Genomic DNA, 13,382 nt, shown 5'->3' with positions numbered 1-13,382 from the left:
AAGCAAAGAACTAGCCAAAACAGCACGACCAGGATTTCGGTGCATTTTTGGCATGACATGTACTTTCAAAAGCTGGGTGTGTATGGCATTCAGATCTTTCTCATTACAGAATCACAGAATCGAACAGAATTACAGAAACACATAATCACCTAGGTTGGAAAGGACCTAGAAGATCATCTAGTCCAACCATTCACCTAGCACTGACAGTTCCCAACTACACCATATCCTTAAGCACTAAATCGACCCTACTCTTAAACACCTCCAGGGATGGGGACTCCACCAGTTCCCCGGGCAACCCATTCCAACACCTAACAACCCGTTCTGGAAAGAAATGCTTCCTAATATCCAGTTTAAACTTTCCCTGACGCAACTTGAGGCCATTATCTCTCGTCCTATTGCTTACTACTAGGTTAAAAAGGCTCAAACGCAGCTCTCCGCAGCTTCCTTTCAGGCAGTTGTAGAGGGTGATGAGGTCTCCCCTCATCCTCCTCTTCTCCAGACTAAACAACCCCAGTTCCCTCAGCTGCTCCTCCTACAACCTGTGCTCCAGACCCTTCAACAGCTTCATTGCCCTTCTCTGGTCACTCTTGAGTAATTCAATGTCCTTTTTGTAGTGAGAGGCCCAAAACTGAACACAGCAGTCGAGGTGTGGCCTCACCAGTGCCAAGTACAGGGGTAAGATCCCTTCCCTGTCCCTGCTGGTCACGCTGTTGCTGACACAAGCCAGGATGCCATTGGCCTTCTTGGCCCCCTGGGCACACTGCTGGCTCCTGTTCATCGGGCTGTCAATCAACACCCCCAGGTCCCTCTCTGACTGGCAGCTCTCCAGCCACTCCTCCCCAAGCCTGTAGCGTTGCTGGGGAAGCCCCAGCAATAAATCACTAGACTACGTTATGTATTAAAGCTTAGTATTTGAAAGTATTCTTGCCAGCTATGGTGTGAGAAGTTCAGAGAATATGAAGTAGTAGGTTATTTATTCATTGAAAATATTTAAGTACACAACTGACAAATGAACAACCATAAAGGATGAAGTCATAGGTTATCAAATATGGAATGAAAATCCTCCTGAAATTTAATTAAAATTGTTTAAATAATATTTCAGAGATAAAATTAAAAAAAAAATACCTGGCAATAACTGAGGACCTCCATAAGAGTTTTCTGCTGATCTCCAATGTAGGAAGCTTCAGTGTAGGAAGCTTCAGATACAATACTCCCCTTTTTCATTAAAATAATAAAAAAAGAGTGTAGTTTAGTAATATATACAGTCTTAGGACATCACATTAAGACAATAAATCCTGACTTCAAACCTCATGTGTTATTTGTCTTCCCCAAAACATGGATCCCCAAAGTAGCCTTTCAAAGTTAGTAAAAAAAAAAAAAATTAACTTACACATTCATAGTCTGGTTCATACTCATAAATTACACTGTCACTATCTTCATATTCTTCTTCCCTGGTTCTCATCTAGGAAATAACATCAATAACTTTTAATGTCTTGAAAAATGAAAGAATTCAAAATATAAACTACAGAGAGAACCTGCTAGGAATCCAACTTGGACACTTTCAGTTGTAGCTGTACTCCCTTCCTGGCTATGAAAGGGTCCAAGAAAGTGAGACTTAACACAGTCATCTCATTTATGTGCCTGTGGTTAGGTATATGAACACTTACCTCACTTCTGTTCTAAGAGTATCTTATTCTCGTTTAACATAAGCCTTTGCAAATTTATACTACTTTTATTTGGTTATTCTAAAGCCAGAACTTTCTCATTTAACTATATCTCTACTACACAGCCAAGCTTATGTAATTATGAGACTCCGTGTAGATTTTTACACTAATTTAGATAAGTAAATTTGAAAAAAAAGTGAGTATTTATTTCAATGGGTATAACTCCACATGCAGAAGCTGTAAAAACGTCTAAAAGACAAAATTCTCTTACAGCTTGAAAACTGCTTTTAAACAGGAATCAACAGTGCCACCACCTGGACAATTCTGGTACTTTTCCGTGACTGGATGAGAGTAGTTCCTGTCCACTACACATTTGAAAGGGCTCAAATCAATGAATTTTTGATTAAAACTAAACTGATGCATGAAAGTTTTGCTTGTGTTTGTTTCCCAAGCACTCCTGAACTGTATTCCCTAGGTCTCTTTGTCTAGACAAAAGTAAACCACTCCCTATGTAACTCACTGATAGCAGACTCAAAGCCTTCAATGGTCACTTGGGCAGACCAAAATAAGGGGAACTTGAACAAACGGACACAGAGATACAATCTAGGGAGGATATCTTGCTGATTTAGGAAGACACCTGGAATTTACTTCACAGTGCATGCTCTGGAAACAGCAGACACCATGAAGAAGACCACGTACTTCTTTCCTCGACCGCTGAAGACCTTCACTCAATTTTCACTATGCATGCTCGGACTATGTACATGAATTCCAGGAACTCATTATCATAAGACACCCCACTCCAGGAAATCTAATGAATATGTATAATTTGTGTGTATGTAAACTGATGTCCCTTGCTAGTTCTTGGGAACCCTTATGGTGGAGAATCCCCAGGGTGACCACAGTGCTGTTAATAAATAATATCTGCTTAACCGTTATATTGGATTCTGACTTAATTTCTTCGTTTCACATTAGAATACCATAGAATTAAATATGGTGACATGAACTAAGCTTCAGACTGCCTCAAGTTAAAAATACATGTAGTCTGTCTTTGGAAAGAATTGTTCATGGAGGCAAATCCTTATTCAACATTAAGTTTCAATTCTCATTATCCTAAATTGCACAAAGAGATTTTTACTGAAAAAACAGAAGTATCTACATGGGTAATTAGTGTAAACTACTCTCTGCTGTACACTAGCTGTTGTTATGCACATGTACAGTATTCAGCATAACAAAATTTTACTCTTGCTAGAAGCTTCTGTGCCCTACATGGAAATCCTACCCACACTTCTTCACTGGGATGTCATCAAATGAGCATACAAAAGTGAAGGAGAAAAGACATTCCAAATAATATGGAAACTGGCCTCAAAACAAAGGGCTACTGTTTGGTGAAACATACCACATTCTGTCCCACTAGAGTAGGGGCAAGTCGTTTTCTTTTATTATGCGAAAACACAAAATCCAGTTTTTCAGGGTTGTGACCACTTCCTCTCTGCATACTGGCTGAATGGTTCATTTGTGATCCCACTTTTTCAGCTAGCATTGACAAGCCTTCACTTCCTGGAAAGGTGGAGAAAAAGTAAAGCATATCAGTAGATTTCCCACAGCATTAAATATTTCACTACAAAAAACATGCACAGTTATTAATTATTTTTACTTTCAAACTGCTTGGTTATTTGAAATTTTTTGAGTAGTATATTATTAAACATCAATCCAATTTACTTAGATCTGAAATTATAAATCCAATTTAATATTCTTTCTTCTAAACCTTCTCCAGCCTCCATTTAATTTGCCTTGCTTTTCACCATTAATTCTCTGTTCTCATTTCCAAACCCAATTGTACAAAGTCACAGCATTCAAAACCCCAACAAAACCACTTAGCTGTGGGTGTGTTGCCTGAATTTCAACGTAAAAAACAGTTCCAATTTGTTTAGACCTCAGCTGTTCCTTCCCTATACTTACAGGGTCACTCCCAGTTTTGTCACTGAAACACCATGCAACAAAAAGATCTGCTCAAGATACCTCCCCTGTTGAGTCAGTATAGGTCAGCAACTACTATCAACATGAACTATCAACAAGTGGTACACAAAATGTCTCCACCTCTTCACATGGGGGCTTGGCACATAGTTAAAAGGCCATTACCATAGTTTATCCATCCTAATTCTTTTGAAGCCTACAGGATTGCCAGACCTATCTTTTGAAGAATGTCCAAGGATTTTCACAGTTAAGAGAAAAGATGTATCTCTCCTGCCAAATATGCCTGTCCATCATTTATAGGTTTCTACCTCAAACTTTCAAGAAAGGGCTATTGCAGCTGTAATAAACTATGGTAACTAATTTGCTAAGTTAAGCAATGCTGGTGCTGTAATAAACTATTGTAACTAATTTGCTAGGCTGGGCAAGGTGGGTAGGTACACTTGAATGATCTGTAAAAGTTAAACAATTAAATGTAAAGTGGGCCATTCAGATTGGAACAATCTAACTGTGTCTCAGAAACCCCACCTAGAGCTGACATGTAACTGCTGTTTGAAGAAAAGCCCCCCCCAAAGATGAGATCCTAAGGCTTTTAAAAGATCCAATAGGAGAAAAGCACGCCAAGAGACCAAGGCCTTGATACTTTCAAAAGACCCAATAGGAGGAGGACATGCACCCCAGCAACCCAAATGACCCAACGGAAAAGAGCAGGACAACTCTCTGACGGGAGGAGACTGGTTAAAGACAATGGCACAAGAGTATAAAAACCGCTGCTTTTTGGAAGTCGGGGTGCGTGTGGCAGAGCTGCGGCTCTCCATGCGCCCAGCGCTGCTTTGCCTATTGCTTCCCACCCTAAATTGATTGAACCCAAATAAAAATATATATTTTTATAAAAATTGGCTTTGTCTAATTATAACACAGCTCTTTTTAAAAGAAATAAAAACACACTTAAAAGAAAAGGTAACTATTTCCCCGTTTTCCCTTGAGTTCTATATTTTTAGCTACAGATAGGCCAAGCACTATATAGATAACAAGGTACAGATATAGATAAGAGAAGATATTAAAAGACAAGTAAAGATTAAGCAGCTAAACAAGACCTTGGAAGGTTTCCAAGATGTAAGGAAAAAAACCTGGTTGGCATAAAAAGGCAACACCAAGACTCCACCATACTACCTGTTGTGAAGGAGCTTTTTGGAGCTTAGGGGAAATTTTGTGGATACCTACATTAAGTTTCTCCCAAGTAGAAAGGGTTGCATGAGAAAAATTACAAGGGTACTTCTTACCACTTTTGCAAAATAATGGAACTAATTCCATGGTCCAACTGGAAAGTAGAATTAATATCCCAGAAGTAAAGGAAAACTAATCCAATGGGACAGGGACAAGCTAAGAGAAATACTGAAAAACAAAGACAACTGCTTTGCTTTCATGTGTGAGAAGAGGAAGGGCTAGGAGCAGAACAGAAAAGTAGTCATATAGTCAGTATCGTAAACTAGAAAAAAATTTTCTTTGCATTAAGAGCCCAGACAAATGTTGAAACAGACCTGACAGATGCAACCTAGGCAAGATTTGTGGTAGATTTAGATTAATGTAGCTAACATCATTTTGAAAGCACAATCAATAACTGAGTAATAAAAATACATATGAAATTATTTAATATTTGTCCTCTTAGGTGAAGATTAGAACCCACCTACCCTACCACCCAGCTCCAGAGTTTGCTTCCTTTCCCAGATCACCTCATCCCTCTCTCCCCACCTCATAGACCAAGACAGCACTAATTTCCTAGCACTAAGCATCCCCAGAACTGAGAGCCTAGAAGATGGCAGCACTCTGTGGGACCAACACCAATCCAGGGAAAAAAACATGCTGAAAGTAGAAGGGGTGAAGATTAACACACTGACACAATATAGTCCCTCAAACTTCACATACATTCTGCAGCCAAACCTGAATGCCACTTCACCTGGAGAAACATTAGGTCCCTGGTTTAATTACATTTTAAACGTATTATGTTAAATAAATCATCTTTCTGATTAGCTTTCCAAATTTAGATTTAGGTACAAATACAATGACCTAAAAAAAGTGATAACAAAAGTGATACCGACTTTGTGGGCATAAATGGCTAAGTGAAAAGCATAATAGAAGTGTTCTGCAGCAGGCAGGGAGAAATAAAGACCTAGATCTGTATCTCGGGGATGTTGAGCTCCTCTGCCAGATAAGTATCTGTCGGCAAGAAGATATGAGACAAAGGTAAAAGAAACTAGTTTGGACAAACAGAACCAGATCTGAAGAAAAGGCACTCCTCTACAAGATACTAGCTTAAGATGGCAATTCAATAAAAACAATCAGACAGAATTTCAGTTCAAAGAGTTAAGTTTATCTTGAATATAACTGTTGAACTTAAGTCATGTTTTGGTCATAGATCTCACTATACTCAATTTTAACTAGACAATGCCTAATGCTAATAATCTACAACAACAGAATTTGTAAGCCCAAAGATGACAAAAACATTTTTTACTTTTTTAAAAAACAATCATACCCACTCATCATGATTCCTTTGGTGATAATTAAATAATTACTCATGTCCTGAAACCAAGGTTAGAAACTATGACAGTTTCTTGGGCAGGACTTTTTTTTTTTTTCCCCCCTTTTTTTTTTTATAAACCAGAGACAAAACCTCAAGTAAACCACCCAAACCATCCTCCTCCCTAAATATGTTTTTAGACATAAATGTTCAAAAAATTACAGTATACTCTACTGACAAGTATTATAGAAGACCTAAAGATTAAAGGTTCTCAGAAGCACCTAACAACACTAGAAAACAGAGATATAAAATCAAGAAAAACACTGATGAGATTCTCTATAAAGTCAACTGGCCAAAAAAAAAACCAAAAAAAAACCCCACCAAAAGAAACTAGTAAGTGCCTTCACTTAGTTACAGTCATCTTCCTTGCTAACTTGGTAATACTGCCACGGGACTTAATAAACGCTCCTAGCAGCTATGATTAATTTTTGTCTGGGTCAAAGGAGAATTGGGTGAGATTTCTGAGAGACTTTGATCTTGCATGTTAAAATATATACCATGAAGTGAAGCACCAAAGGCTACTTACAGCTAATAATTTATCACCTTAAACAACCATCTTATCATTGCACATCAGTATCCCCAGAGATCCACTAAATTACACTGGACAGTTTTATCTAAAAACCTTATTTTTTGGGTTAGGTTCTTCCATGGCATTTCTTTTCCAAATTGCTTGCTAATTCATTCCTAGGTATACTTACTTAATAAGTAAGTAGAAAACCTGTCTTTTTACAACATAGTATTTCAGGGGGTTCACTATTAATAAAGACCTCTAAAGTAATAACTAAAAGGTCCCTTTTTTTAAAATGCATTGCCAAGCAACTTCTATAAAGTAGCTTTCTAACAAAATATGTTTTAAAGATATGGGTAATACAGAAAGCATTCAAGACAGCAGCACTGAACATACAGCACTAAAACTAGCCATTAACTATTAGGTCACAATAAAAATGAACAGTAATTACCGTAGGCAAGTTGAGCCACATGGTGAACAACACCATCTACTTCAGAGTTTTGCTCCATTGACACGCAGCTTTGTGTAGACAGTCCGTTTTCTCCACGGTCAATAATCACCGCTTCAACATCATCCTCAACATTCACAGATACATAATCTATTAGCATACACAGAAAGAGAAACAGTTAAGACTAGACACTGCTCTGTGTACCAGCTGACAACTGCAGTGCTTGTATCACATCTAGCATTATCTGAATTATACCAGAGGTTAATTTAAAAACAGTTTCACTTTAGCATCTAAATGCGAAGCCACTTTTAAAACACAGGCATTGAAGTTTAAAGGCATACTAGAAGGGAAGCTACTTACTGTTGTTTAGGTGGTAGAATTCCTGAAACTTAGTACCCAACTCTTCCTACAGCATCCAGCTTCAACAGGAAAGGTTATAAGCCGGTAACAAGCACTTCTGAGAACTCTACTATTTACACCCAAGCATGGGACAAGACATATTAATTTGGCTTTGATGTTTTTACTTTCATAAATAAGAAACCTTTAATACACTCAAAACAAATCAGTTTACAAATCCTAACTGCATATATGGTATTCAGATCAAATCAAACATCAGCACCCAATGAGATGCTGTGCAGAAACACTGAGTGGCAAATCTCCATTACCAAATTTTTTCCAATTAAACATACCATAACAAGAAGAAAAAAAAAAGTTCTTGTTTCCAGAATGGTATTACAGCTAGATCTGGTGTTTTGGGAAGGGTAGGGGAAGGAGTGGAATTTGTTCTTGATGAAACAAGTTAATGGAAGGAGTCATACCATGAACCACTAAAATTAGGAAATAAAACATAAATTCCACACTAACTATATGAACACATTTCACAGGATCTCTACCCTGTTCAGTGAACAGGATGGACTGAGCTCCAGGAATCAATCAGGGCTGTATGAGTGTAACAGTGGGCTGGTTCTTTACTCTTATGCAAACAATTCACTTCATATCCTGCTCTCTTCTCCCTATTCCGATTTCTTAAGAGACCAAAAGGTAGAAAAGAAATTGAATTCCACAGGTCAAAGTTTTCCCTCTGGCCAGTACTCTCATCCAATCTAGAACAAACAATACAGCAGGTTTTGGATTTGGCTGTCATTAGATTAGGAAAGACTTCACCAAACTGAGGGTGTGTTCGGAAACACCCATCAATTGCCATGAAGCCAATAGCTACATTTATAGTAATAAATGAAGCCAAAAAGCTAGTTGGGGCATAGCTGCCCTGCAAAAAGGAGTTTAGCTGAATGGACATGAGCTGAAATATGCTGCTTAGGCTCCGAGAACAGTTCTTGCCCAGTTTTAATTAGCTGTATAGAAATAAACAAGACTACTCATGAACTTAATTTAGGCACAGCTTTTAGCAAAACACTTCAGTGCTGTTCACTCACTGAAGCTCATTGAAGGCTAACATGAATTATTTGCTTGTGTTGAACTATTTACCTGCCTCACAGGCAGAAATATTTTTGCTGACAATCATTTAGTATTCCATCTACTTTGGGAGAGAGTTAACCGAGAGTCAGGAAAAGTGCATCTGCAATGCAGCAGGTGGGAACAGAACCCTCTCTGCCAGTATGCCAGGTTACTGTATGGCCTGAGAAATGCACTACTTACAGCTGGGCCTCTGCTGCCTTGCAATCATCCTTCTGTCCCTAACTAGAGGAAGTGACACAAGTTGTACATTACCTGTGCAACCCTACAATGCACAGAGTTTACCTGTATATTCATAATCTTTGCCACAAATCTCATGCTTCACTTAGGCCAATGGGAAGGAAGGCAGGTAAATCAAGCCTACCTGACCAGCAACTACATCACTCAAATCTACAGCAGAGAGCAAATCTTATAGAAGAGGAAAAATTCTGTGGAACAAGCACAGAGCAAAGAAAAAGCAGCTCCATCTGGGCTAGAGGAAGGCCAGCATGATCAGAAGTCAGGAGAGTTTCTACAACTGGTTGATACTGAAAGCAAAACTTAGATTTCCATTCCCTCTACCACACTCCCTCAAATAAGTTTCAAAATCAGAATTTCAGTAGCGCAGTGGACTTTGGACAGAAAGCATTTCCAAAGTTTGTAGCTACAGCAACTCACAGATGGAGGATAAATATAAATCAAACAGGAAAATACAGTAAAGGAAATCACCTCACTTCCAAAAAATATCTAGAACACGTTTCTACAATGATGTAGAAGCAACGCAGCAACAAGCACTAGTCTCTTAAAACTTTTAACATCTAAGATGATGGTCAAGATCCTCCTCATCCCCAGGGCTTTTAACTTCCATCACCCAGTGCTGAACATGGCTGCCCTCATACAACAAAAGGAAATACTCCCTCTTCAGAGCAGCACTCTTACATGGACAGTCAGGAAATTCTGAGATTAGAATACATGACCCATTTCCATGAAGGTTTATCAAAATGGTTGGTCACTGCAACAATAAGGAAAGCTGTTTCAAGAAATGCAGACCCACCTGCTTTATACCAATAACTTCGTTCTCCTAATGGGTTCTAGTTGCCTTCCCTCTCAAGTCAGTGGACAAATTTAAATGTCTTTGCTGTAGACTGACTACATTCATCACCAAAAGAATGTCTGTGCTCAAAAAGATTTTGTTTAGAAGACCTGTCAACACATATTACATAGTCTAAAAGACAAGGGGGGTGGGAGGAGTAGTTCTACTGTAGTCATTCTTACACGTGAGGACAACTTCCTTCATTCAGCTACAGTCTTCACACCTTCAAAAACTCACAACAAAAGAATTCCATTTATTTTCTCATAATCTTAAAGAAACTGCAACTTAGTCCTGTAAGCAATTCTAAACATTTCTGATGCTTCTTGGAAGTGTTAGCAATACAGAGTAATACCATATATATATATACACACACATACCATCAAACAATACAAAATACCTATCTGTCTCTCTTGAGTACAAATCACAAACCGCCATATTCTGTGATTAATCTGTGCTCCTGAAGGCATTTTACCTGCAACTTGAATTAAGATGCAACCACATTTCTTGTGTCAAGTTAATAATTTCATTGCATTAATTCCACTGACAAAAAATACCACAACATATACATTTTAATGTTTTCAGTAAATTTTGAAATTAAATTAAAAAATTTAAAAGTGTGACTAAGAAAATATTTTAGATTTATATATTTCAAATAAGGCTTTTACTATGAAGTGAATTACACATTACAGTAAGACTTACTAAATAGGCTCATTTATCCAATCATTGCAACAATGAACTCTTGTTATATGACCAACATACTCCAGCAACCAAATGACTGCTTATCTTTTTACTACTGCTTGGTCACCTATCCCCAAATAGTATAGTAGTATATGCTTTGGTGAAAAGAGCTGAAAACAAGAAAAATGTGAAATGTAAGAATGAAAGACTAATGGAACCAAACTGCAACATAAAAACTTGGGGCTGGTAGGAGGCGTTGGGATGGGACACACAGAAGGACCACCAAAATAATTTAAAGAGAGATGGAAAGATGTTGATATTAAACATCAAGAAATACTAAAAACAAGCAAACAAAAAACTCCCATGAAAACAAAAACCCCAAACCAAATAAACTCTTTCAAAGCCAGAGTTAAGACAAACACAAAAGGCCAAAAAACTCTGTGGCAACTACAATTACATACCAAAGTAAATGAAGCAAAGCAACCCTACCCAAAATATATCAAGGAACTTGCTTGGGTTTAAACCAAGTCATAAAAGGAGAGCCAGCTAGCATTAACCACCACTAGATCTTGCTGGCCTGATGCTTGTGCTAACATACACAAAAAAGGAACTAACACAAGGGAAAGCACAGGGACAGCAGTGACAATGTGTCTTCCAGCTTCAAGTCATCATTTGCATATTAACTCAATCTCATTGCAGATAAAACCAAGAGTTTTAAGAACATTTCTGCATACTATGACAATCAAAGCTATGAGCACAGAAACACAGCCAGATCTGATGCATCAGCTGAACACCAAAGACAAGCTGACAGACTAGTTTTCTTTCCCCAAGTATGTTACTAATTAAATATACCACATAAACCAGTGGGATTAGGAAGGACTCGTACTGAGTCAGACATTACCTGATGAAAGCTCTCACTTATTACGGAAACAGAAATGTAGTTAACCACGAGTTATGGAATGGTAAAGGGAGGCGGAAAGCACTGAGTAGTCCTAAATCCTATCCCAGCCTCAACTAACAGAGTTCCTGGGGGCTCATAGCAAAAATCACTAAAACTAAATGAAATATTTCACAGAAATCCAGCGAGTTTTCTTCATTTTCTAAGACTTCAGTTAAACACATCTCTGTATTTCTGCAAACATGATCTCAATACTCCCAGGTGCAATGGACAGCCACGGAAGCTATGGTTAAGATGAACTAGATTTTATAAAGATGCTTAAATACTGCACTCAGAAAAATCGGGTACCATCCACCTCAAGTTGCATCCTTGAATTTAGCGTGCTTCTGATAATTCTGTCCTTAATCTAGATAGGTCAGAAACACCACAACAGTCTACCAGAGATAAAACACTTATCAACAGTCTCAGAACACTGAAACAATAGTTAATTTAGAATGCTGTAGTCAGAATTTGCGTGACCGAAATTCACAACAGATTAAGACAATGGTATCATATATTGAGCAAATACAAACCGATTACTGTGGGGAGAAGCAGAATAACAAAACCAGACTTCACATAGCTTTGAGACTCATATTTAGATTACCAAAATGCTAGTAAGATCAAAACTCAAGGTAAAACAAGTCTCACAGAGAGACCTCTGATGTTTAGTAAGATTTGAGCCTATTCCACCTTTTGTCTATGGAGTGTTATTAATGGCACATCTTTTCTACTGCTGAGGAATTTGTAACAGTCTGAATATTTGTTAAGATTACCAAGTTATAAACAAAGCCAATCAGGAGACAAAAATATTGAGGACAAAGGAGAAGGAACAGACACCTAGTGCATAACTCTGTATGTTTGCTTCATGTGTATATAAGGATTGCTATGCTCCCACCTTCCTACATCTCAATCAAGGCCGCACCTCAATTCCTGTGTTCAGTTTTGGGCCCCTCACTACAAAAAGGACATTGAATTACTCGAGCGTGTCCAGAGAAGGGCAATGAAGCTGGTTAAGGTCTGGAGCACAGGTCGTACAGGGAGCGGCTGAGGGAACTGGGGGTGTTTAGTCTGGAGAAGAGGAGGCTGAGGGGAGACCTCATCGCCCTCTATAGCTACCTGAAAGGCCGTTGCAGAGAGCTGGGGATGAGCCTCTTTAACCAAGTAGAAAGCGACAGGACAAGAGGGAATGGCCTCAAGTTGCGCCAGGGAAAGTTTAGACTAGATATTAGGAAGCATTTCTATACAGAAGGGGTTGTTAGGCGCTGGAATGGGCTAACCAGGGAACTGGTGGAGTCCCCATCCCTGGAGGTGCTTAAGAGTTGGGTCGATTTAGTGCTTAAGGATATGGTGTAGTTGGGAACTGTCAGTGTTAGGTTAATGGTTGGAATGGATATCTTCAAGGTCTTTTCCAACCTAGACGATTCTGCGAATCCCACCCCTTTACTTCATGCTGACACTTGTATAATTGCACAGTGGACTGGCCAAAGTCTAACCACATCAAAAATAAAATTATTTTTTAGCCAGAAAAAATCCCTGAACCATGAAGTCACACAAGAAAACCAGGCATCTGAGCAAGAGACAACTGGAACCTCTTTAAAGGGTAGAGTTGACAGCAGTGACAAGCTAGATGAGCTTCAACTGATGCGAGACTATAAACACTACTCTTTGGAAGAGCAAGGGGAAGAATGTAACTGACAGAAATAGCCTTGTTTTAATCCTAAGTAAATGGAGCCCTTATACCTCTAAGATACAGAAGTTGCACTATGCATTATGCCTTCGAATGGGAAGATCATTAGACCAGGCCACATTACGCTCACCCACCATTTGAAGACTTAAGGAAAGCAAAAGCCTCCCTCACCGCAAACCGCGTAACTGCTGCTGTCACCCTCTGGCCCCACACTCCGAGGTAACCGAGCTGCGGCAGGGCCACGTTACTTCTGCCGAGCAGTAACTTCACCGGGAGCGCCCCCCCCCAGCGGCACCGCCAGCACGGCCGCCCCCAGCCCTCGGCTCGGCTGCGGAAGGGGGACGCTGCGCGGCGCCTCGGGGATAC

The 13,382-nt window shown here is 39.1% G+C and overlaps 1 protein-coding gene across 3 annotated transcripts in view; it reads right to left on the bottom strand.

The window, feature by feature from the left end:
• The window catches only part of BEND2 (BEN domain containing 2), a 28,679-nt gene extending 18,168 nt beyond the window's left edge, over positions 1-10,511 (bottom strand). The window contains exons 1-5 of one of the 3 annotated variants that reach the window (XM_026856764.1): positions 10,414-10,511; positions 7,173-7,319; positions 3,061-3,221; positions 1,391-1,462; positions 1,126-1,215 (exon numbers count right to left, since the gene is read on the bottom strand). In XM_026856764.1, the coding sequence (XP_026712565.1) occupies positions 1,126-1,215; positions 1,391-1,462; positions 3,061-3,221; positions 7,173-7,319; positions 10,414-10,426 (483 nt within the window). In that variant the 5' untranslated portion in view covers positions 10,427-10,511. Of the gene's footprint in view, positions 1-1,125; positions 1,216-1,390; positions 1,463-3,060; positions 3,222-7,172; positions 7,320-7,529; positions 7,740-8,062; positions 8,161-10,413 lie in introns of those variants that run through there. The other 2 variants (XM_026856782.1, XM_026856773.1) reach the window with 2 other exon arrangements.
• Between the last annotated feature and the right edge of the window lie 2,871 nt (positions 10,512-13,382).

This window comes from Athene cunicularia (assembly GCF_003259725.1).
Source record: "Athene cunicularia isolate RWA chromosome 1 unlocalized genomic scaffold, athCun1 chr1_part1, whole genome shotgun sequence".
NCBI classification, from domain to species: Eukaryota; Metazoa; Chordata; class Aves; order Strigiformes; family Strigidae; genus Athene; species Athene cunicularia.
The sequence above is the reverse complement of the archived record's forward strand: the minus strand, read 5'-3'. Positions and strand labels throughout refer to the sequence as shown.